At 49.2% G+C, this 22487-nt stretch overlaps 8 protein-coding genes across 8 annotated transcripts; 6 read left to right on the plus strand and 2 right to left on the minus strand.

Moving 5' to 3' along the window:
- Window positions 1-135: 135 nt before the first annotated feature.
- N7517_008448 (uncharacterized protein) lies at window positions 136-797 on the plus strand (the record flags this gene model as incomplete). The annotated part of the gene is made up of 2 exons (XM_056726178.1): window positions 136-153; window positions 207-797. 2 exons carry the CDS (start codon window positions 136-138, stop codon window positions 795-797), a joined length of 609 nt encoding a protein of 202 aa, XP_056577029.1.
- A 562-nt stretch (window positions 798-1359) lies between these two features.
- Window positions 1360-2860, plus strand: N7517_008449 (putative aminotransferase; the record flags this gene model as incomplete). The annotated part of the gene is made up of 6 exons (XM_056726179.1): window positions 1360-1441; window positions 1508-1541; window positions 1588-1717; window positions 1805-2125; window positions 2182-2259; window positions 2315-2860. The coding sequence occupies 6 exons, from the start codon at window positions 1360-1362 to the stop codon at window positions 2858-2860; spliced, it is 1191 nt and encodes a 396-aa protein (XP_056577030.1).
- A 1781-nt stretch (window positions 2861-4641) lies between these two features.
- On the plus strand, window positions 4642-6771 carry N7517_008450 (putative G1/S-specific cyclin Pcl5; the record flags this gene model as incomplete). Its single annotated transcript, XM_056726180.1, has 2 exons — window positions 4642-5080; window positions 5147-6771. The coding sequence occupies 2 exons, from the start codon at window positions 4642-4644 to the stop codon at window positions 6769-6771; spliced, it is 2064 nt and encodes a 687-aa protein (XP_056577031.1).
- Window positions 6772-8047: 1276 nt separating this feature from the next.
- N7517_008451 (uncharacterized protein) lies at window positions 8048-8377 on the plus strand (the record flags this gene model as incomplete). Its single annotated transcript, XM_056726181.1, has 2 exons — window positions 8048-8215; window positions 8246-8377. 2 exons carry the CDS (start codon window positions 8048-8050, stop codon window positions 8375-8377), a joined length of 300 nt encoding a protein of 99 aa, XP_056577032.1.
- Window positions 8378-9250: 873 nt separating this feature from the next.
- N7517_008452 (uncharacterized protein) lies at window positions 9251-9896 on the minus strand (the record flags this gene model as incomplete). The annotated part of the gene is made up of 3 exons (XM_056726182.1): window positions 9251-9295; window positions 9322-9737; window positions 9890-9896. The coding sequence occupies 3 exons, from the start codon at window positions 9894-9896 to the stop codon at window positions 9251-9253; spliced, it is 468 nt and encodes a 155-aa protein (XP_056577033.1).
- Window positions 9897-10487: 591 nt separating this feature from the next.
- N7517_008453 (uncharacterized protein) lies at window positions 10488-11336 on the plus strand (the record flags this gene model as incomplete). The annotated part of the gene is made up of 1 exon (XM_056726183.1): window positions 10488-11336. One exon carries the CDS (start codon window positions 10488-10490, stop codon window positions 11334-11336), a length of 849 nt encoding a protein of 282 aa, XP_056577034.1.
- Window positions 11337-11767: 431 nt separating this feature from the next.
- Window positions 11768-13499, plus strand: N7517_008454 (nucleobase cation symporter-1 family protein; the record flags this gene model as incomplete). The annotated part of the gene is made up of 3 exons (XM_056726184.1): window positions 11768-11909; window positions 11972-13155; window positions 13254-13499. The coding sequence occupies 3 exons, from the start codon at window positions 11768-11770 to the stop codon at window positions 13497-13499; spliced, it is 1572 nt and encodes a 523-aa protein (XP_056577035.1).
- Window positions 13500-14972: 1473 nt separating this feature from the next.
- Window positions 14973-21648, minus strand: N7517_008455 (putative tRNA-splicing endonuclease; the record flags this gene model as incomplete). Its single annotated transcript, XM_056726185.1, has 4 exons — window positions 14973-15068; window positions 15133-15216; window positions 15276-21561; window positions 21626-21648. 4 exons carry the CDS (start codon window positions 21646-21648, stop codon window positions 14973-14975), a joined length of 6489 nt encoding a protein of 2162 aa, XP_056577036.1.
- Between the last annotated feature and the right edge of the window lie 839 nt (window positions 21649-22487).

A 22487-nucleotide genomic window follows, 5' to 3' on the forward strand; every position in this document is an offset into this window, starting at 1 on the left:
AGCTGAAGGAAAGTACATATCGGGGACAGCAGTTGCAAATACATGAGGTGCTCAGTACTTCTCTAAATAACCCCCAACCATAACCTCCCACACCGCATACCAGCACTCTTCACATTCCCCGCGGAACCCCCCAATATGGCGAACTCAGGACAAGTAAGTACAACCTCTCCTCCAAACACACTCAAGCGTCCTAACAAACCTCAAAGCGTACCCAGCAAATCCCCCACCATGTCACCGCGCTGCTCTCACACCTCACCTCCCGCCCAGGCGTGCAATCCACCTTGATCCTCTCCCGCAAAGACGGATCCATCATCCAAAGTACAGGACAGCTAGCACAAACCGAAGAAAACAGCACCTCTCGCACCGCACACATCCCATCACCAACAACCGAACAGAGCCCTTCATCCACTACCCAACCAACAGACCCATCCCCTGTCCTCCCCGCCGTCTCACAGCCCTATCAACCCTCGCAAGCCGAAACACTAGCCGCCCACATCTTCGCGTTTGTCTCTAGTGCCGAAGCACTCGGTGTCTCGCTATCCCGACCCACACTCACTGTGCAGCGACCCAGCGACGCCCATTGGGATGTTAACTACGAATACGCGAACGAGGGCACGGCACGTGAGGAAGACCGGGACGGTGATGGCTTCGATCGGGATGAGGATGGGGATGTGAAGCTGCTGAGAATGCGTACGAAGAAGCATGAGATTGTGGTCGTTCCGGATCGGAAGTACTTGCTGTGTGTTGTACATGATGCTTCACCCGGTTCGGCGCCGGCGGCGGGCTCGCGTCGGTAGTGGGGATATTGTTATTGGGAATACAGCTGCTGTTGTGTGGTGCTTTCGGGGGTTTTCTTGTTTTACGGGGGCTTGTTTTTGTTGGATTTGGATTTCATACATATACCCGATGGAAGCAAAATCTTTGCATTTAATTCGTGTTTTCCATGTCTTGGCCATGTGTGGGACTGTTTATATATGGGCTGTTTAAGAAAGAGATGTCTATCTGTCCAGTTATAGGAAAGTACGGTTTTCCATTGCTTTACGGAGGGATGATACTGCGGCCAATGTGGTTGTTCCCGTTGAAGTGAAACAACCTACGCCTTCTGTTCATATAGACCCGATCGCAAGCTCCATGATGTAGATGTAGAGTCGACATGTCCCCTCAGATCCTCGGACGGATTAGAATCGAAGTACAACGTAGCTTGAGACCGGAGCAAATCCGTAACAGCTCCACTGTTTACCCCTCTCGGCCGGAGCTGGCGATTATCAAGTGGACAGACATCCTTCATACCTTGCAATTCTCACGTCAAATAGTGCATCTATTATCTAGCTAAATCAAGCGAATCTGATATCATTCAATATGGCATCTGCTCTCGATGTTTCGGCAGCTCGCTCTCGCTTTCCTGCACTGCATCATGAGCAAGTGTATATGGACAACGCTGGTGAGATGAACCTCCAGCTTTACAGCCTCGATAATCTTGGGATTTAGGTTAATTGTTAAACTACAGGCGGAAGCCAGGTTCTCGATACTGTGGCCGACTCGTTAGTCTAATCCCATTGTATATTTCTATATACTGACTGGCGATAGCATCCGTTCTTACCTGCTGAACACAAATGTCCAGCTCGGAGCCAGTTATAAAGTCTCCCAGATTTCGACTAATGCATACGATAATGCATACAAATTGGCTGCTGGGTTCACCAACGCCGTGCCCGAGGAGGTATATGCACTATAATCCCTGATATTACTTCCCAAGAAGTATAAGCGCTGCCAAACTTCGGGTGCTAACGCATGAAATTTGAAACAGATCAGCATTGGTATCTCAACCACCCAGCTCCTGCATAATCTCTCTACAGCACTTAAATTCCAACCTGGCGACGAACTGGTCCTATCCAAACTCAACCACGAGGCCAATACCTCCCCGTGGGTCCATATAGCAGAGAGGTTGGGCTTGACTGTAAAGTGGTGGGCTGCTTCCGACCCAAAGAATCCAGTGTGCGATCCAGCTGAGTTGAAGTCCCTGCTCTCCGATAAGACCAGACTCGTAGCATGTCCCCATGCTTCCAATATCACCGGCACTATCAGTCCCATCCGAAAGATCGCAGACGTTGTCCATGCCCATCCCCGCGTGAGTAACAATAAAATCTATTGCTTTATATGCACCCGCTCACCCGACTTATACAGGCACTCCTGTGTGTGGATGGAGTCGCCCTCGCACCGCATCGTCAGGTTGACGTGAAAGCGTTAGACGTGGATTTCTACGTAAATTGCAACCCAAGCATATGCATGACTGGTTCATTGCTGATCCCCCCACTAGGCATTCTCCTGGTACAAAGTGTACGGACCACACCTGGCGCAACTATATGCCTCATCACGGGTTCACGACCAGATCCAGTCACTGGGTCATTTCTTCAAGGCCACCGATACGCTAGACCTGAAGCTCAATCTGGCATCGGCTAATTATGAGCTTACACAGAGTATTCCCCAGGTTGTGGAGTACTTTGGTTCCGATCCTAGCGCGACCTGGGCCCAGATGGCCGAGCACGAGGAGCAACTACAACAGATTCTACTGGAATTTCTAGCTTCTAATAGCCGGATTGACGTTATCGGTGAACCCTCGGCCAGCAAGGAGCTTCGCGTGCCGGTTATTAGCTTCGTTGTGCAGGGAGTGGGTAGTCAGCGCGTTGTGGAGGAGGTTGAGCGTCGATCGGCCTTTGGGTTCCGCAGTGGTCATATGTACAGCCACCGGCTACTGGCCGACGTGTGCGGATTGGACGATGTGGAGGACGGGGTGGTGCGGGTCAGCTTCCTGCACTATAACACCGGTGAGTGGGTATCTCGATTGGATTCGTGCGATGACTAACAAGGACAGTGGCCGAAGTACGGGGGCTGGTAGAGGTATTGGGAGAGGTGCTTGTATATCTTTGTAGATAGTTGTACTTGTACAGTTTGGGCTATCTAGATACATTCTATGACTACATGCTATGATACTTCTTTTTTCTCAATTTTGTGTTTTTCTCCTATAGGTATTACTAAATATCACTCCCAAGGACAAAAATGCATATGTATTTTTGCCACCTGTGATATCTAAGGGATAAACCGAGAAATCCCATAGATGAAGCCTAAAATATTCTCTTTGTTTTCAGCCTAAGTTCTCGTTGAGGTCATATGAGAATACACCGAGGTTCCCCAGCTCCATCTGGAAGGCTGCAGGCAACCCCAACCAGCGCCGATCGCAATTTTCAACCAATCAGCATAGAGATAATTGTGGAATAATAGGAATGATAGTGGATCGCAGCCTAACAGCCGCGCGTGGATTGGTCAGGATTGGTCAGGATTGGTGCAAAGACAGCGTGGCAAAGCTTTATGACTCAGTGAAATTTAGACAAAAACCTTCAGAAAGAGGATTATATGTTGGTTATTGAATGTTATGGTATTATTTTTGCTGATTTGTTGATGTATTCTTTGCTAAGATTCATCTATGAGTGGCTACACAGACATTAAGGTGTCACTGCATGGTCTTTCTATTTTATGTAGATAATGATTTATTTAGAAAATCAGATTAGGATAGATATAGAATATAAGATAGAAGATATTATCTGATAGGAAATAGTCTGATAATAGCATATAATATAGTAAGAATAGTATATTCGTATAAAATAAAAAAAACGTGATAGAAGCGTGAGTCACCGTCGTACCACTTCACTTCTCTCTCTCTACCCTCCTATCTCGGAGTCTTCTCGCCGCATCCGGGTCCTTTTTCCCTACATCTCTCTCGAGAGATAGTTCATCTCCTGATTATAAGATTATAAGGTAGAATATTTGACTATATTCTATTTACGTGGTCCCTGCGCCTCCCGGCATCTTCCTAACCCGCCACCCACCTTTCTCGCCACAAGTTTTCCCCTTCTCTCATTTTTTGCCCCCCATCTCTTAGTCAAACCCAGACTTTGAGAGAAAAAAAGAGTCATAGGTTAGTTCTTAAATAAATATCTTCCTTTTGACTCTTCAAACGCTAATATCTTCATCTCGCCTCCCCTATCAGCCTCCCCCTCCCCTCCCCCGATTCTCCCTCTCTCTGCCTAGCCCTCAACGACTGCCTTGTACAAGCCGCCACCAGTGTGGTTCTGCCTGTCCATGGTCTGTTGGGTGCCTTGATATAAACTCTTTTTTATCACACGACTCATTTCAAAATGTACCCTATTGATTCTTTCGTTCCGATCGCCTTTGCTGCTGTTACCGACCTCCGCATTGTCACCGTCTCTGGCTCCATCTGAATACTCATCAGAAAGAGTCATATCCCCGCCACGTGCCCCTGCTTTGGTTTATATCAGAAGCACTTGGTTGATCTGATCGTGAATACGTTTTCCTTTTCTTGTCTTTATAGTTACTTCCCCCTTTGGTCTCTTTTTTACCCGCTACACCCGGCGGTTCCGCTTATTTTTCTACGGGTTATACCAACCTGGCTCTCTACATTTAAAGGTCTGCCGTCGCCTAGCTCGCAAAGACGGCTCTGTCTCCTCGGCTCTCGTTCCCGGTTCCCTGCTTAACGGTATCTTGACACTACGGTTCCAAAAATCGGACCATCTCGCTTTATCCGGCTCCAGTCTTCATTTTGAACTTTGTTCACCACAAACGCCCTATATGAACTCTACACTTTCGGATATGTCAGGGATGGACGTCTTGGGCTTGACCCTCTCAAACCCAAGCTCCCAATTGACAGCGTCTCACCACGCTCACCCCTATGCCTCCTCGATCTCCTCCTCCGCCTCCTCCTCTTCCTCATCTGTATTCTCCCTCGATTGCGTCTCGCAGAGTTCGATATCATCCACATCGACCAACCCGGTTGACGTGATTTGGGAGAATGAGAATAGCCATCTGGCTGGAAGAAATCCGAACGGAGCATGCCCCCGGGCTTTTGCCAAGGGACCTGCTTCCAAGGTGGACGGTGTAGTGCCATCCGAGCTGCGAACGCACCCTCGGCGCACTAACAGTTATTCTTCTAGCGCTCCCAGTGCGCGCCCTCCGCCATGTCTGCTACGGCAGTCGGAACGGAAGGTGAACTTCGTCGACAACCTCGTCGGTAAGTCTTGAAAAAAAAAAGACAAGTACGTCGTGTACGATCGGCTAAACATCCTCCCCTCTTAAGACACCGCATCACAGATTGTTGAGACCATCTGGCCCCTTTCCGCCGCAGCATCACGTAGTGATGCCGCGACCGGATCCAAAGGGGTTCTTCCTCTCCGCACTTTTATCCAGGAGACTCTCCGCCGCTCGCGTACTAGCTACAGTACCTTGCAGGTGGCCTTGTATTATTTGATTAAAATCAAGCCCCACGTGCCCACGCATGACTTCACCAAGGAGCAGTCTCGGGATCAGTCGCCTTTGCGGGCGATGCAGTGTGGACGTCGGATGTTCCTGGCAGCACTGATTCTTGCGTCAAAGTATCTGCAGGATCGCAACTACTCCGCTCGTGCCTGGAGCAAGATTTCTGGCCTTAATACTCTCGAGATTAACCAGAATGAACTTATGTTCCTCAAGGCTGTCGGATGGCGCCTGCACATCGATGAAGCAACGTTTCAGCGTTGGACTGATCTGGTCCTGAAGTTGACCCCTGGTGCCGGTGGTCCCCCGGTTGCTAAAGGTCAGTGCTGGCAGACTGTCCTACCCAGACTCACCCCTGAATTGGACTTTGTAGAGTCAGAGCCCATGACCCCAGTCTCGGCGATGGGTATGGATATCGGTCTCTCAGAATTCCTCTCGCCTCGTAGTCTGCCAAGCAACGAGTCGGTGCGCTCTGTGCCGCGCGAACAAACTCCGACTTATCCTCGGGGTCTTCCGCGAACCATGGAGCCGACTCCGCGCATGGAATTTGCCAACCTGGCCTTGCCTAGTGTTCCACGCCCTATGATGCTTCCGACACCACAGATGACTCCCCAGTCTCAAGTGGCCCCCACTCCTGCCGCGAGTGTGGCTGCTTACAACCCCCGCCGCCCATCCATATGTACGGCCATGTCTCAGGCGCAGAATGTGTGCATGGCGCGATCAACACTCGATCAGCGCCCGCCTATGTCATTCTGCCCTCGGACTCAGTCATACGATGGTTACCCGGCTGCGGCCCGTCGGTCATCTTTGGCTCGCTCGACCTCATCGGCATCGTCGCCTGACTCGATGGTTTCGGATGTTTCTACCCTGTCGTCTCGCTCTTCGCGATCGTCATCAGTTTCGTCCAACGCCTCGGGTACTTCTGGCTCAGCATCAGCTAGCTTGGCCGTTAAGGCTACATTGCGCTGCACTAGCAACTCCCTCAAGGAGTCCCGCAAGACTCTGGCCATTGCCTCTCCGATTGACGAGAGTCTGGTCGGCGTCTACAGCTCTCCTGAATATACCAGTTCTATGGGTTCTTCGGTCCCAGACCTGTCTAATTTCTCCCTGGATTCCAGCCTGAGCGAAGCAGCTCAGAGTCTCTGCGAACTTTCTGGCGCAACGCCCGAACGGCGCCAGTGCCGAAAGCGCGGACGCACTGGATCCGACGATCTCTTGCTCCAAAACCATGTGCGCCATCTGATCAACCTCGGGGCCTCTGGAGATCACTCCGTGTTGCCTGATGGACAATTCCCACGCTCCTTCATGACGCAACACGGATCCTCTATTGCTCCCGTGCGGACTGGCCCAGTCTCCGGACCAGCAGGCATGAAACGTGCCTGCTGTGGCAGCGAAGCACGCAAGATCGCATTGAACCCGAGTCTCCGTGTTGCGGAGTACTTGAATTAACTTGCGATTTATTAGCGGATTTCCCCCTGATTTTTCTTATTTCCTTTGTGCGAGGCAAAAAAAGAAAAAGTCCGTCGTTTTATGTTTCTTTCCCCCTACGACGACCTGACCCCGTTGTACATACCCCTATTTTCTCGGGCACTCGGTCGGACGTGGGGACTTGGGCGTTTGATTCCCACGATGTGTACGATGTGGTGATGACTGGCATGTCTTCTACTTGCATCGTGCATTTGTTCTCTCACTTTTTTACCCTTTCTTATTATCTATTTGTGGTTGCGAACGGAGTGGTCGGCATGGGACGGTTATGGTTTATTTTACTCTGGTTACTGGGGGGGACAGCGGGCGTCTATGCCCTGATTATACCTGTATCAACTCTTCCATCTAGGGAATGGTATATTTACCATCCCCGAGGGTTCGCCCTCGGATAGGATAGTCAAATCCAAATACAGCTCAACAGCGATATCGGCCCCTCGTATTCCATAAGCCAGGCAACCAGATGTTCACATGACAGGACCGTGCAACCATGGATATGGAATTCTGTGAGTCATTCTTGCGTCAATGCGTGTGTGGCTGTGGACCCCTGGATGTGGCGGTGGGTGTGGCTGTGGGCCTGGCTATTCGTTTCTAAGTATAGAGTGGAGCATATGCATGGCATTGACAGCTTTGCAAGCTTTGTAAATTTATTTCAATGGGGTGCTTGAGCATATGCAGAAAAGTCCCATGTCTATCTGCGGCCGATCTGCGGCCGATTTTAAACTCGACCAATACTGATATCCTAGAGTGGGGGCTAATAAGCTCTTGTTTTCGGATATCGGCTTGGTGAGATGAAATGTGATATGAATACGAAAGGTTAGCCTACATATAGAGGGAATATGGTGTACTCCTATATGATTGGGATCCTTTTTGGTGTTACTTTTCTATCTTGGTGTCATAGCTCGAATGATCATATGTGATCTAATATTAATGGCATTTTTTATAGCGTCCTTTTGGGTGTCTTTTCAGATGTCTTTTTGATATTCTTACATATGCATATTGAGATACTGGCCTCAGCTCCTTCCTCTATTAATCTCTCTTCCTTTCCCATCTTCTCTTCTCTCCCTCTCCAGTAGCTTCACCCAATCCCTGATATTCTCTTCCATTTCCCCACCCCATCAATATTCTTGTCGGAATGCAGTGCACGGGGAAATCCTCTGGTCCGTACCGAGTTTGCCCGATTCATCTTCGAACCTATCTCTTCCCAACATGAAAGTCTGACGAACTTCACCCGCCATGCAACATGACTCTCATTGCCATCCCGATGTGGAATAAACCCGTTGACTTTTGGGTGCTCTCGGTGATCTCACGTTTCTGCTACCTCCGATATGAGATGAACGATAAAACGATCGGTACGAACAACAGAAAGATCTCGACTGGGGCAGATACATCCCAACTCCAGATCATCACGGTGGAACATTAGTATACAAAACATGTACAGCGTGAGCACGACATAATACCCTATCCAACAAAGGGTCCTACCAGCGGCAAAGCGGGCGCCCAGGATATCTCGATCATCCAGACCGAGGGTGCAAAACGCAAAGCTGGGCCGCATTCTGCATATCGTCGTTGACCGATGGAAATGGTGGTTGAGGGGTGTTCCTAGACGTGCTATTCTTGGGTTTCGTCTCCATTTGTTCAGGTATGATTTCCTAGGCTTGAACAAGTGCAATCGCCAGTTTCACTTAGGATGTTTCAACGACACAGGTACTGGTGACAACCTTCAACTGCAGGACAACTAGGTTGAATGTGCCTGCTTTCCGGATCATCAAGCTCATCTACCATCGATAACTCCGAAGACATGGCAAGAACATTTCAGAAAATGGCCCTCCACAGCCGTGAGACTGACAGCACGGGTGGATTTACGGCGCCTATGAAATTATTTGCACCAAAAGCGGTACACAAAGAATATGCCCTGCGGAGGCATACCCATGAAGCAAAAATCAATACGAGCTTCGTCAACATGCTATACACCATTTGCCTGTTAGTCCAGACAGATCTAATAAGGCATCGGCGAGCTTCGATTTCTCAACCCCAGAGGGACGGCTGGCTCGTGTGATGCATTGAACCCTCACCAAGCTTCAGGATTGGTGCCGAGCTAACAATATCTTCAAGCTTGAAAGTCGACCCATTACAATGGGGTTCTGGACTCCCTTGGTCCGAGTCGATGTTGACTGGATCACAGACGTGTTCTGTAATGCAATTCCCAAGTCGGCGTAGGGTGCATTTGAGGAGGACGAGGTCTCACTGGAAAGCTTGCTAGCATTGCCAGCTGCAGATAAATGTAAAAGCTAACGCGGCGTTTATCTGTCGGTCGTCCTAAAAGATGGGACGAGAATGGCGAATTGACCCTGTCAATCTATGTCGGCGCAGTACGGATCCCAGAAACCCCACTTTGGGATGAAAATCGTACAAGGCCTCAAGGATATCAGCAAGAGGGACCTGATCATTTTTCACCGCCGTCAGAAGAGCCAGATGGACTATATGTCCGCTAGGAAACTGATCATTGACGCGTACTCCGGAATTGAGAACCCGTTCATTCGGGATGAACCTGAGTTGCCATACTTGACCCTGGAAATCATCGGTTCGCTCGAGGAACTCCGTAATCGACTCCTCCCGGCCTTGCTTCATAGAGTTGTAGCTTGCTTCCATGCGTGTGATCGTCGCAACGGGGTCTTCGTCAGGCAGCTTGTATCGCTCCAGGCAGTTAGCCTTAAGCTTCTCCCAGTCTTGCCGAACCTCCCGGCTCTGATGGTTGTACCACATCTCGGCTCGACCAGCCACATTATGTCGGAAGAGGAGACGGCAGTCTCGCTCCATGCAATCAGTGTCGGTCTTATTCGTCACATGAGCCCGGGACCAGGTGTGGCCATGGAAGAAGTGGTTGCCAAACAAAGGAACCACAGATAGACGAGGCACGGAAAAATCAAACTCTATAAGCGATATAGAGTATGCTTGGATTACCAGATCCCCGGCAGTATCGCTTCATACCACAAAATGTGGTGTTGTGGGTTGTGATGGCTGGCCTTGCTTTTCTGTTAGGTTTTTAGTAGTTCAACAATGAATCTCCATTCTCACATCCTACCATGCATCTAGATATCTGCTTATATAGGCCTTGCTCTTCTCATTTTATTTTTAAAGCGTGATTGCCCAGATCGATGTCATATTGTCAAAGAACAGCCAGCTATACTTGGACCCGGAGATTGTTGAAGCCTGCTTGGCAAATGTACCGTTACCGCATTTCACGAGAGGCTTAGGACTCCCGGGAGTCCCGGGAGGCTGACACCAACATGGCGTTTAACAGACGAGCGAGCAGCACGAGACTAAGATAATGTTGCGAACTGTCATGCAAAGTCAGGACGCAGTGGACAAGCAGGTTCAAAACTCAATTATTTTCTACCCAAGGATTTCGGAATGTCAAGCACCATATCCTTGATCCACAGGGCATCCAACTGATGCCATGAAACAAGTATTAGAGAATTACCGGTGAGGTATAAATGGGGAAAATCTAAGGTGGCGCCACTGGCGGCTAGAGACTGCCGTAGATGACCCGATCAGATAAGATTGCTATCAGCTGATGGTCTCCGCACTTCCCTAGACATTTCGTTCTACTTCTTCTTATTTCCTATAAAGGTCTAAAAGCCATTTTGAATGCAAACTTATCTATCTGATTAGCCGTCAAGATGGTCTCTCGCTCGGCTATCCTCACTGGCGCTCTTGCGCTACTTTTACCCCTCACGGCCCGCGGCTTTGTTCTCCCACTCGAAGACAATCTCCAAGCCTTCCTCGGACAACCAAACAGCTTGAACGTGGCACCAAACTCTGATAATACTGAAGATGAAAGTGCCTTAACCCGCCCTTCATGGTTCACCTCAACTTTGATGGCCCGCCGCCTGCTTGCTTTGTCGCCCTCCGGCGTCATCTCCACCAACTTCCCAGAGTCCCTCCCACCCTCCGCACACGCTCCCTCAGATGTTGCCGGTCTCTCCATCGCACTCCGCGAGTACATCGCCGACTGCGATGGATCCCTGCCATCGGATCTATCTCACGATGATAACGGCGATCCAACAATTCTTGGCCTTCGCATTGGAACTACTTTCAAGAACATCGCAGCGGGATCTAATCTCAGTCTCCAGTTAGACTGGTGGGAACATCTGAATGAGGCCGGCCCTGTCTACCCTGGTCTTCCTCTCAGCCCGGCTGCCCTACCTCGCGTCACTCTCTTTGGATACCTGGAGAACCTCCCGTCCCCACTTCCCGATGACGCAGCTGCCGCGCTCGAGAAGTGTTTCCTCGAGCCACATCCCGATGCAAAGGTCTGGATGCCAGGTTCCGCTTACTCACCTCATGCAAGTTTCTGGGCCCGGTTGGTGGTTACACATGCTTACTGGATTGGCGGGTTCGGGGACGTGCAGCAGATTGGGTGGATCAATCTTACCGAGTGGCAGGGGATCAGGCCACACGGTAGTGTGGAGGGCGTTGGTGATGGTCGAGGATGGCAGGATGTCCGTTTGCCCGGAGAGAAGCAGTAAGGAGTATCTAAGTACTCCGTACTTAGGGGTCGGCGAATGATTGGGAGTAGCGACGATCGCATTAGTTGTCTTCTTTTGCATTAGACCCAACATGGATAGCAATTAAGCATATCTCGATATCTTTACATGCTAAATGAGTTTTACGAGGTACTTTTGAGCCCTCCCTTCTCATTCGTCCCCTGTGCTTATCTGCATGTACGCTTATCATTCCAAGGATTCTTATCATCCTTGTGCACGGGACAGGGGGGCAAATCTGGGGAATAAGTAGACGGTGGACCTGCATTTCTTTTGATCTCTTATGTTTCATATTGAGCTATTCCACTTGTGTGGTATTCAATTTGATATATACAGACCGGGGTCCAACCCCTCTTTATCTTGAGAACATCCATCTCACTATCTTGACATCCATCTCACCTATTACATCTTCAATCATGAGACTACGCATCTCTAGGCCGCATGCACGGGTCTCACAGGGTGAATCTGCATTTGCCGCAGGCAATGCGCGGTGGACAAATCGTGATCTCGACCCGATTGCCAAGAATGCGCGCAAATGGGGCGCACTCAGTATAATAGGTACAGTACTTGAGCTTATCTTTTACAAACATCAAGCTGGAGCTAATAGAACATGTTATTAGCATATTGGATCTCCGATGCTTTGCAAGCAGCGACATGGCAATTCGCCAGCGGTATGATTGCCGTCGGCCTCACATACCGTGAAGCACTGGGCATCGTTGCCTTATCCTTCTTCATCATCTCATTGGCCATTTCAGCAAACGGTGCCGTGGGCGCCATATACCATGTGCCATTTCCCGTTATCGCACGTGCTAGCTGGGGCTTTTGGGGCTCATATATCGCTATCATTTCACGAGTCATCCTTGCTGTCTTCTGGTTTGCCATCCAGAATGTCAATGGCGGAAATGCAGTCCGTGTCATGATCGGAGCAATCTGGCCAAGCTTTTTGACTCTGCCAAATGGCATCCCCGAGTCACAGGGTATCACGACCAGCGGTATGATCGGATTTCTCCTTTTCTGGTTGCTCCAGGTTCCATTCCTCTGCATGCATCCAAACAATCTGCGCTGGTTGTTCACAGTCAAATCAATCATAGTTCCTATTACATGGCTGGCTATGTTGATATGGGCTTTCGTCACCGTGAAAGGTGGTGGCAGTGTCTTTGACCAACAGGCTCCAACAGTCTCCGGATCCAAGTACAGCTGGCTGTTCTTGGCCAATATGACTTCAGTCTTGGGAAACTATGCACCTTTATCTCTCAACCAGTCCGATTTCAGTCGCTATTCCCGCGTCAGTGTCAAGTGGCAGCTCCTTTATATCCCCATGCTACCAATTGTATTCACGTTCTTCTCCTTCATTGGCATCGCTGCATCGTCCGCCGGACAGATCCACTATAACCTCGAGACCATCCCCTGGGACCCAATGGTTCTGATCAGCTACTGGCCGAACCGCGCGTGTCGCTTTTTCGGCGCCGCTTCCTTCACGCTAGCCGCCCTGGGCGTGAACATCTCGGCGAACTCCCTTTCAGCCGCTAACGACTTCACTGCACTTGCACCACGCTATATCAACATCCGACGCGGCCAGCTCCTATGCGCCGTGTTGTCCTGGTGTCTTGTTCCCTGGAAAATCCTCGCATCGGCAGGAAACTTCCTCAGTTTCATGTCTGCATACGCCATTTTCCTTGGCCCTATTGCTGCAATCATGATGTTTGACTTCTGGGTTGTCAACCGTCGTAAATATGACATTCTTGCTCTATATCAGCCCAGTAACCCGACATATCGGTATACATTCGCCATCCCGGGCCTGGGGGCAAGACTATGTCTGGCACGAACTGGCGCGCTGTGGCGGCTTTTATTGTGGGGGTTGCGCCGTCTCTTCCCGGATTTATCAATTCTGTGAACTCAAAGATCAATGTTGGCGTCGGTGTACATCCGTTTGACTTTGGGTGGCTGTTGGGCTTTGTTGCGACTTCTATTGTATATCTGCTGTTATCATGGGCGTTCCCTGCGAAGGAGACTCAGGTCGACCGCGCTGTTCTACCTGATGAGATATATGATAGAGGTACGGTGGTGGACGGACTGGAATCAGACGACCCAGATCGAAAGGATGTGATTACTGATACACAGGAGAAAGATGTGGAAAAGGCTGTCTAAGCTTTCTCTGATAATTATGTGAATTTTATGTTCTGTACCGACTGGCATGTACATATCTTTGTGAATATTCAAGTACCAACTCTAATAATAGTAGATCGCTTATTGGCATTTGTCCTTGACAGTGTATCAGAATCCGAATCTTCTAGGGCATGCCTCTCTCTCATTGGATTATATTGCCAGACAGGAGTTTAGTCATCCACTCTCATCTACGGCGACTGCGGAATATAGCTCTCCCATTGGATAATTTTTGACCACCTTTATCACCGCCTTTTGAAGCATGTATACTAATTTCAATTTCACTTTCTCCTTAATGGTATATTTACATACTTCACGATACTGCAACTAGCCATTGATTCCTAGATGGTGAAGGTAAAGGCTAAATCGCTATAAAGAAAGTAATTGTAGCTAAGTAATCATCGCCACCTGCATATCCGAAACGGGTACTCGAGAAATCAAGCAAGTATAAAGTGCTTTACGTTGCCTGGGGTACACGTATAGTACACTGGTTTAACACTATAGACTATATGGGCTTTATACTACTTCGTATTTGATTTTTTAACCAATCTTTTCATCGGTCTTTTCATTGGCCTTTTATACTATTCGTTGATGCTTTGTTCTTAGGTCCGGCGTGTATGCATGTCAGCGTTGCGGGCCAGCGTATGGTTCTGATCACGGGCTTTATCAATGGCCGTGCTCAGTTCAAGTTTTTTATCAGTTAGGAAGAGCTTAGTTTCTGAGAATATCATATCAAAGACTACCGGAGAGATATCACAAGGCCGCATAAGCGGCTGTCTACTCTTGTAAAAGATAGATTGAAAATTAGTATACAAGTTGAAATGGCATAGACGCTTCGAGAAGGCGATAACTTACGGCCAGGAAATATAATCCAATGATAGTTGTGTCCAGGTGGCACACTTACTCACCTGTGATCTCCATTTGACTTAATCTCCATTTGACTGGAGATTATATAAGGATGTTGTATCTGATCACACTATATTGTGTTCTTTATTGCATTCTTCGATGTTGCTTTTCCATTGTGAAGTTGCAACCGGGTTGGTTCCAGCTTTAGTGATATTTAGGGCATTGTTCGTCACATGGTAGCGGCGTGACCGGCTAGATCCATGGTAGCCAGATCTTATCTATCGAGCTAACTAGATCATATCGTCGTTAAGGACAGAGGCTGTATAAGCGACCAACAATATATGCCTCAGAACCACCAAAATCCGTATGTGGTTCCGTAGATGACAGAGACGTCTCTCTTTCTGAAGGTATGTTAAGGAAAGGATACAATGACATGGTGAAGTGATGAGAGGATCCGAACGGGTAGTAGTGTAACGCTGGAAGACAAAAGAAAATATTACAGGATGATATTCATCATTGGTATTCGAGACTATTGGCTTCACTATGTGACAAAGCATATGACATAAAGTCATGTCGATGCTCACAAGTACATTGAGATTCGCATTGCGGCGCTTATTTGCGCTTGGGCTTTGGTCGGATGAAAGGATCTTGGACCTTCTTTTTGCGCATCACTGGGGGTCGGGGCTTGGAAGGACCTTGTGTGGCAGTCTATATTGATAATATATTAGTATGAGTGATCAATAAGAAAGTCAGCCAAGAATATGGCGCTTACATCTGCTCCTGGTCTTGTTGGCAGAGCCGTTGGGTCATTTTCAGTCGGATACGCCTGACCATCGCGAGAAGGCTTGATGAGACCCTAAGAAATTGTCAGTATATATGAACGCTAGTTATTGGATTCATTGTGGCAAAACTCACTCCTGGTGGGTCGTTGTTTGGCGGACCCTTGTAACCATTGCCAGCATTGGCCACTGGGTTGCCGCGAGGGGGGGCAGAAAGCCCCGGGTGACCACTGACTCGAGAGACATTCGGACCACGAGCAGTCGGACCAGATAGTCCGGGATGAGCACTACCCAATCGGCCTCTTGGAGCATTGATTGGGGCATTTGGCTGTCCGGTACGAGGACGTTGCGCTTGTGGTCCACCAGAGGCAGATTCTTCACGCTTTCTCTTCGCGGGGTTATCAACATGTTTCAATAGCGGAGTTGAATTTGTGGCTTGAACAACAGGGACTTTGGGGTTGTGTCCTCCCAGTTGACGTTCTCGCTGACGCTCAGCATTTGCCTCTTGACGTTGCTTGAGATTGAACTCCTCTCTCTCAATGCGAGATTTCTCGAACTTTGTAAGAACTTTCGTGGACTTGCAGTTGTGGGACGCGTGTCCACATTCGCCGCATTCACCGCATCGTGCAGCATGGCAGGAGATTCTGGTGTGACCAGGTCGACCGCAGCGGAAACAGGTTCCTCGAGCATTGTCCTTTGCCTCGTCATTGTCGCAGTTGTAAGTGTAATGGTCAGCGCTTCCACAGATCCCACACATTTTTGTCGTATCTAAGCCCTTGCCTCCACCAGATGGTCCATCAGGTCGCGGGATTGGAGGTGTACCGCGCCCAGAGGCAGACACCGAGACGGAGCGCGAGTTAACGCCAATAGAGGCCGATGAAGGTCGGGAAATTGGTGGTACAGGGGGTTCATAGTCGGGAGAGGAGTCTCGGTTTTCTTCGGCGTCAAGATCGACCATTTCAATCTCTTTGTAGCCAGTGAACTGCGGCTTGTCCAGGATTCTCACGATGTCACCCTCCGTGTAGACATTTCGCTCCCGCGCGTTCTTGATGAGTCCATTCCAGAACTGGCCCTGCTCCAGAGACTGCGAGTTACCCAGAACCCAAAGGGATGACTTGGCACGGGTGAGACCGACGTTCATACGACGAATATCAGCCAAGAAACCAATACCCTTGTTGGATGCTCGGACACAGGAGAAGATAATGACTTCGCTTTCTCTACCTTGGAAAGCATCAGTCGTATTGAAATCAACTTTGTTGAGAATGTCTTCGCCATATCGTTGAGTAAATTGGTTCTTGAGCTCTCTCAATTGGCCCTTGTAAGGTGTGATGATGCCAATCTTGCCCGCGAAGTCGTATCCTTTGACGTCTGTAATCAAGCGATCATACAGTTTCATGGCCACTTGTAACTCCGCATAATTGATCAAGGAATGGCCCCTGGCCGCAGATGAGTGCATACCCTGAACATCGAAGAATCGGTAAGGACTGAGAAGTTCACTTTGATGCCAGGGACGCTGGCGAAGCTTAGCCATGTCCGGTCCATCCTGCAACTTGCCATCGTAGAATGTCACACTGGGGAAATGACTGATGGCTGGGTGCATACGGTACTGGATATCCAGCAAGTGCACATCCTGAGGATGATTCTTCTGCATGCGGACGAACAAACTCTGTTCGTACTGGAACTTGGAGGCCATTTTCGACAGAACAGTTGGAGGCAACTGTTTGGGATCACCGACAAGAACACACTTCGAGCAGCCGTACTTCAGTGGGATGAGAGCACTGAGTTCAATACACTGTGCTGCCTCATCGATGATGACAGTCTCAAACTCAACATTCATACCCTGGAAAAGTTCATGTCCAGAGCCACTGAGAGTAGTGCAGATAACATGAGATTCGTTGATGATCTTTTCTTGGATCCGGCGTTTATGCATGTCAGCGTTGCGGGCCAGCGTATGGTTCTGATCACGGGCTTTATCAATGGCCGTGCTCAGTTGAGACCGCTTCTTTTTCATCAAGTCGAACTCGCGCTCCAGCTCTTCCGGAGGAGGCAGTCCCTTTGCTCGTGCTTCGTCGAGTCGTCCACGAAGCTCTTTGAATGTCGTATCAGTTGTTTTATGCTCTTCGTAGAGCTTCTGCAAATCGACACCATTTCCTTTGCTGGGATCCTGGTTCAGGCGGGTATTGACCATCTCATCGAGGGTAACATCCAACACCTTGGCGTTGATCGCGTCGCTTCTTCCTAGACGAAGAACAGAGACCTTTTCTTGCCGACCATTCGCCGTCCTCACACCTTCCTTCAATCGCATGACTAACTCGTCGACAGCGGCATTACTAGGCGCACACAGGAGAAGTTTCTTTGAGACGGCAGTTCTCGCAGGGGCACCATTGACTTTGATCACTTGTTTCCCAAGGACATCGCTCAGGAGACTTCCGACAAGTGCGATGATGGTCTTGGTCTTTCCGGAACCAGGGGGACCTTGGATAAGAGTAAACGCGTCGTTGTCAACAGCTGATTTGATAGCTCGTGCCTGGGCACGATTGATGGAGTAATTATCCATGATGGGCTGGAGCCTTGTGTCCGAATAAGTGAGAAGAGGTGAGGGCTTAGCCAAGACAATCTCTTCACACAGATCATAGTACTGCAGCGCCATCAGGGCACCATATTCACGCTCCACCGGGGTGAGAGAAGTGATCTTGGCACCCCATGCCTCAGTTCCCGGCCCGAAAGAAGACAGGAACTTGCTGCTGCCAGGATTGACCCGATATGTGACCTCCATCTTTTTGTTCTTCCGATTGACACCACAGACACGCGCGAGAACATGGGGAGCAGTAGGGTCGGTGGTGAGGTTGGACGAGTTGGAGAACAAGACCAAATCGCCTTCACCCATGCTGAAATCCTTGGGAAGAATACCGAGCGGCTGGGTGCTGAATTCAATCCACGAGTCGACAGCCAATCGGGTCATGACTTTGACTTCAAAGGGTCGGAAGGAACCTTCGTCCTTTGCCTGTTGGAAACCTTGCCACGCCTCGAGAATCAACAAAGGTTCGAATGTACTCTGATAGTCGTCGGGTGTGCGGAACGTGTTTGAGACCAGGGAATAATCAGTGCGGTCCGAGGTAGGAGGAAGATCGCCGGTTGCGAAAAAGTCCCAGGAGAGGATCGAGTGGTGAAGAGAACCGAGATCTGGAGCGAGGCGAGCACGCATGTCCCTGACAGATCGGTGGCGCTTGATTTTCTTGACGGGCTGCTGTTGAAGGGATTGTTTCTTGCTTAATTCGTAGGCCGCGACGGCATCAGGTTTCTTCGGTTTGGCACCAAAGAGTTCCTTGTCTAACTCATCTTCGCTCTCAGAATTAGACTCGTCACCAGAGGAGACCATCATGCTATCTGCGGGCGTTGTATGATCTTTGCCCTTGATACCAATACCTTTCAGGCCGGAGCCTTGTTCAGCTGTCTGTTCCCCAACGCCATGAGCAGGCATGTTCTTCTTGAGTCTGGCGAGCTCAATCTGATCACGCTTCTTCTTGGCTTCCCTCTCCCGTTCACGCTTTTCACGGAAAGATAGGACGTTGGCGATGCCACCGGATCGTACAGGGGCAACTGTCTTGGGGAACATGCCTGGAGAGAACATCTCCGGACGGTTCTTGATAGCCGTAGAGGAACGCATTTTGGCTTTCTCAGCGTCCCGTTTGGCTTGGGTTGCGAGACGTGCCTTATTGAATTCAACAGAAGAAGACAATTCAAGAAGTGTTTGATCGGTCAAATTATCATCATCAAAGTCGTCGTCACTGATGCGTGAGGGGCTCGAGATATCAGAGGGTTTGGCGAAAGCGGTGATAGAAGATTGTTTTTTGAGAGAAGCAGTTGAGGCAGTGACGACAGGTTTCTTGTAGTATGCCTCCAATGAGCGGACTAATTCAGCCTTCTCACGTTGATTGAGTATTGTTTTGATTGTGCCATTGACAGCAACCCCCTCAATAAAGCTCAATGCATCTGGCTTCACAGTGGTCACATTCATCCCACCCAATCGGCGCAGAAGCTTTGCCACCAACCCTACGAGTGTAGTTGCCAGAAATTCATCCTTCAACCTAAGCCATTTTACCATTGCACTCATTGTGGCAGTTGGTGACTTCAGGAAATTCTCCGATGCAGATGTCTGCCCCGGATCCGCATTTCCTACAGCACCCAAGAACACACCATACTGATCAAATAGAAGGTCTGCAAACTGAATCGTGTCACGGCAAAATTCGAGCATGACAGACTTATCATTACCTCGAAGATGCCATGCCTCCGTTTCATCAAAGATCGTAGTCAATGCCAGCCACAGGTACTCCCAGAGCTTCTGCAGTGACATGACCTCTCGGCGATCAGCGAGATTACGAGTTCGCAACATACCGGTCTGACTATCACATAATATCTCTACGATATCTGTACCAGTGTATAGCATTCTTGGAGCCGGCGCAAAAGTCTTCATGTGAGAGATCCGACGGAATGACCAGCTGAGGCCATAAATCGTGGTCGTGAATGAAGTCTGGAGCAGATGAGAAATGGCATCTCGTCGAGCTGATTGGCCACTGACGGCCTTGATCAGGTCAACCGCAGCTGTGTAGGTGTCGTAGTCAGCGGCAAACAGAGCTGAAATCACAGCACTGCTTGTATCCTGACTTCGGAACAACGTCTCAAGATGCTCGGGTGGAAAGTCTGCGAGACGTCCAATAATTCGACATGAGAGGTTGGTGAGATGGCCATAAATCATGTTGAAATGGGTCTTCTCCTTGTTCCCTTCTCCCTTCGTGGGGAACATCTCCAATCCCACCAGGGGCAAGATACCTAGGAGGGCCGCACTCGACAGCGGCAGGTTATCGCGGTGGAGGTTCTTGATGACAGCATCCCAGATAGGCGCAGAGTAGGTAGATACTCCGTGCGCGAGGGTACCATGCTTCAGAAGTGCCTCATAATCGGTCTTCAATGACTGGCACTCCAATGCCAAGGTGTTGCGTACAACTTCCATGCACTGCGCGCGAATATCCTCCTGCCGACTTTTCTCAACATCAAAAGTCGGGGGGTTGATGATGACATTGATAGTATCACCAACTACTCCCATTGTCTCTGCCAACACGATCCGAGTAACTGTACCCCGTGAAGACTCATTGTCTGTAAAGCGGCGTAGAGTTTGAAGGAGGCTGCTCAATCCAACATTAAAGCAGTGATAGCGTGACAGATTGGGATATTGGGTATCTTGAAGGCGGCCAAGTAATTGCAATGTCAAGAACCGACAGGCTGACGGCTGGTGAGCACCCTTCAGTGAGCCGAGGAAGGGATTGATCCAGGAGAGCATGTCCTTCAATGCGGACTTCTCAAAAGGCTCACCCTCGGCGGTTTGGAGGAGAAAGGCATTGAATTGTGTGTTGTAAAAGGTTTGCTCCATGATTGCTTGGGGAGAAATAGCTTGCATGGCATCCCAGAAGTCAGCCGGGGCTTTCTCAAGGAATAGTTGGATAGTGTTGAGAAGGAATCGCAAGCTCGGCGCAGGTATGGAGAGATGATCCACGGAGAGACGGCAAGGGTCTATTTCCAACCCTCGAAGCTGATGTGTAATCTGCTCCTTGTCCAGCTTTCGGACCACAAGCTGCATGCCTCGCCACAGCCTCTGGATGACTGCAAACTGCGGTGGCTGTTGTGACGCAGCTTTGAGGCCAATTAGCAGGCCATCGCGAACCGCCCATTCAAATTCTTGGGTAGTAGGAGGCCGCGCGTATCGTGACCATGACTGAATAGCCCAGTAGCTTCGAAATTGGTTAGAATCAAAAAGAAAACGAGAGACTGCAGGAATGTAATCTGAAACTTTCAAGTTTCGTTTTGTTTGAATCAGCCTGAATGGTTCATCAAAATATTCCTGCAGGAGGCTTTCATTGCGCAGCATGGCTTCACAGCTCAGCGTCTCGAAAATTGACAGCAACGCAGCCCTATCCAAGACATCCAAGCCAATTTTCTCCAATGGGGTTTGCCTCAGCTGTGTTGTGGCCGTTGTCAAGTTGCGGGTGATTCTCCGAATGTCCCACTCGTCGATTCTCTGAGCAAATGCCTCAATATCATCTTCATGATAATTCTCCTCCTTCAGCAGGTCAACGAGCCAGACCTTGCCAATGTAATAATGCTTGATGCATAGATCACATTTCTCCAGCGACTCGTCTAGTTTGCTCAGGATCCAGTTCTGATCTTCTTCTACGCCATCCTTATGGTATGCCAGGATGCGCATGGACGAGAGGAAACTCTCTTTTCGAGCCTTTGCTTCGGCCACAATATCCTTGATAGCCTTTCCCTCTTCATCCACTTGTTCTAAATCGTCATAGCGTCCATGATCGTCGTCGTCTTTCCGGGGGCAGAAAATGTGGGTAGCCTCCGGGAGGGCCTTGAGTTCTCTGTACAGCACGCAAATCTGATTAGTTCCAGTTCATTTGCGTTGAATGACTTTCTTGGACCTACCTAATAGCAGCCAGAAACTCCATGGCGACTGTAGTCTCGAATTGTGGAAATGGTGTATTGGAATGACAGAGTGCGGTGCATTTCCTTCATCCCATACGTAGAGCAGCTAGAACATCGTTTCGCCGAGAGGTAGCACTGATTTCAAAGTGATTCCACGAGCTTTGACTCAACTGCCGTTGAGAGAATCAAATGATATTACAGAAAGTTCGAGCGAAGGACAAAGTAATGTTGATAGTAGCGAGGTGTGTCCTCGCAACCGAATGCCGTATTTGACCACGATATGCTGATACTTTGGCGATGGAAGATATGACAGGTTGTTGACAAGATTTTCACCTTCCGCCTCAAGGGATTAGACTCTATGTTTAACCAAAGCAAACGAGGAGAAGATGGCGAACAAAAATCCCCAGAGCAAACGCGGGATGCCGAAGTGTCATTGGCAGATTATCAGGGCGGTGAGGCTTCTCTCAACGCGTAGACGCGCTCTATTTTACCTATCTAGGAAACTATTAAGAAGGCCCGATATCGATACAATATCAGACTACAACTACAACTTAGGGCGGACTTTCTTAAGAACCTACAATTGCAAACCTAAGAACTGTGCAGTGGGAATCTTAAATAGCCACATTAAGTGATTTCCTCGCTGAGGGATTGAATAGAATACATGAATGCAACCCCCGTATGCCGGCTTGTCCTTTTCGATAGAGGAAACAAACGAAACACATGAACAAGAAACAAAAGCACAAAGATCATCCAACGAGATATAACATCCAGATAGGAAACAGACAACAGGAAACCTTCAAACGCGGGTGTCATGCACTTTGCAGGGACAGAAACGCTTTTGTACAAGGGAAACATGGACTGG

This window comes from Penicillium concentricum (assembly GCF_028827145.1).
Source record: "Penicillium concentricum strain IBT 3081 chromosome Unknown utg000003l_segment0_segment0, whole genome shotgun sequence".
Lineage (NCBI taxonomy): Eukaryota > Fungi > Ascomycota > Eurotiomycetes > Eurotiales > Aspergillaceae > Penicillium > Penicillium concentricum.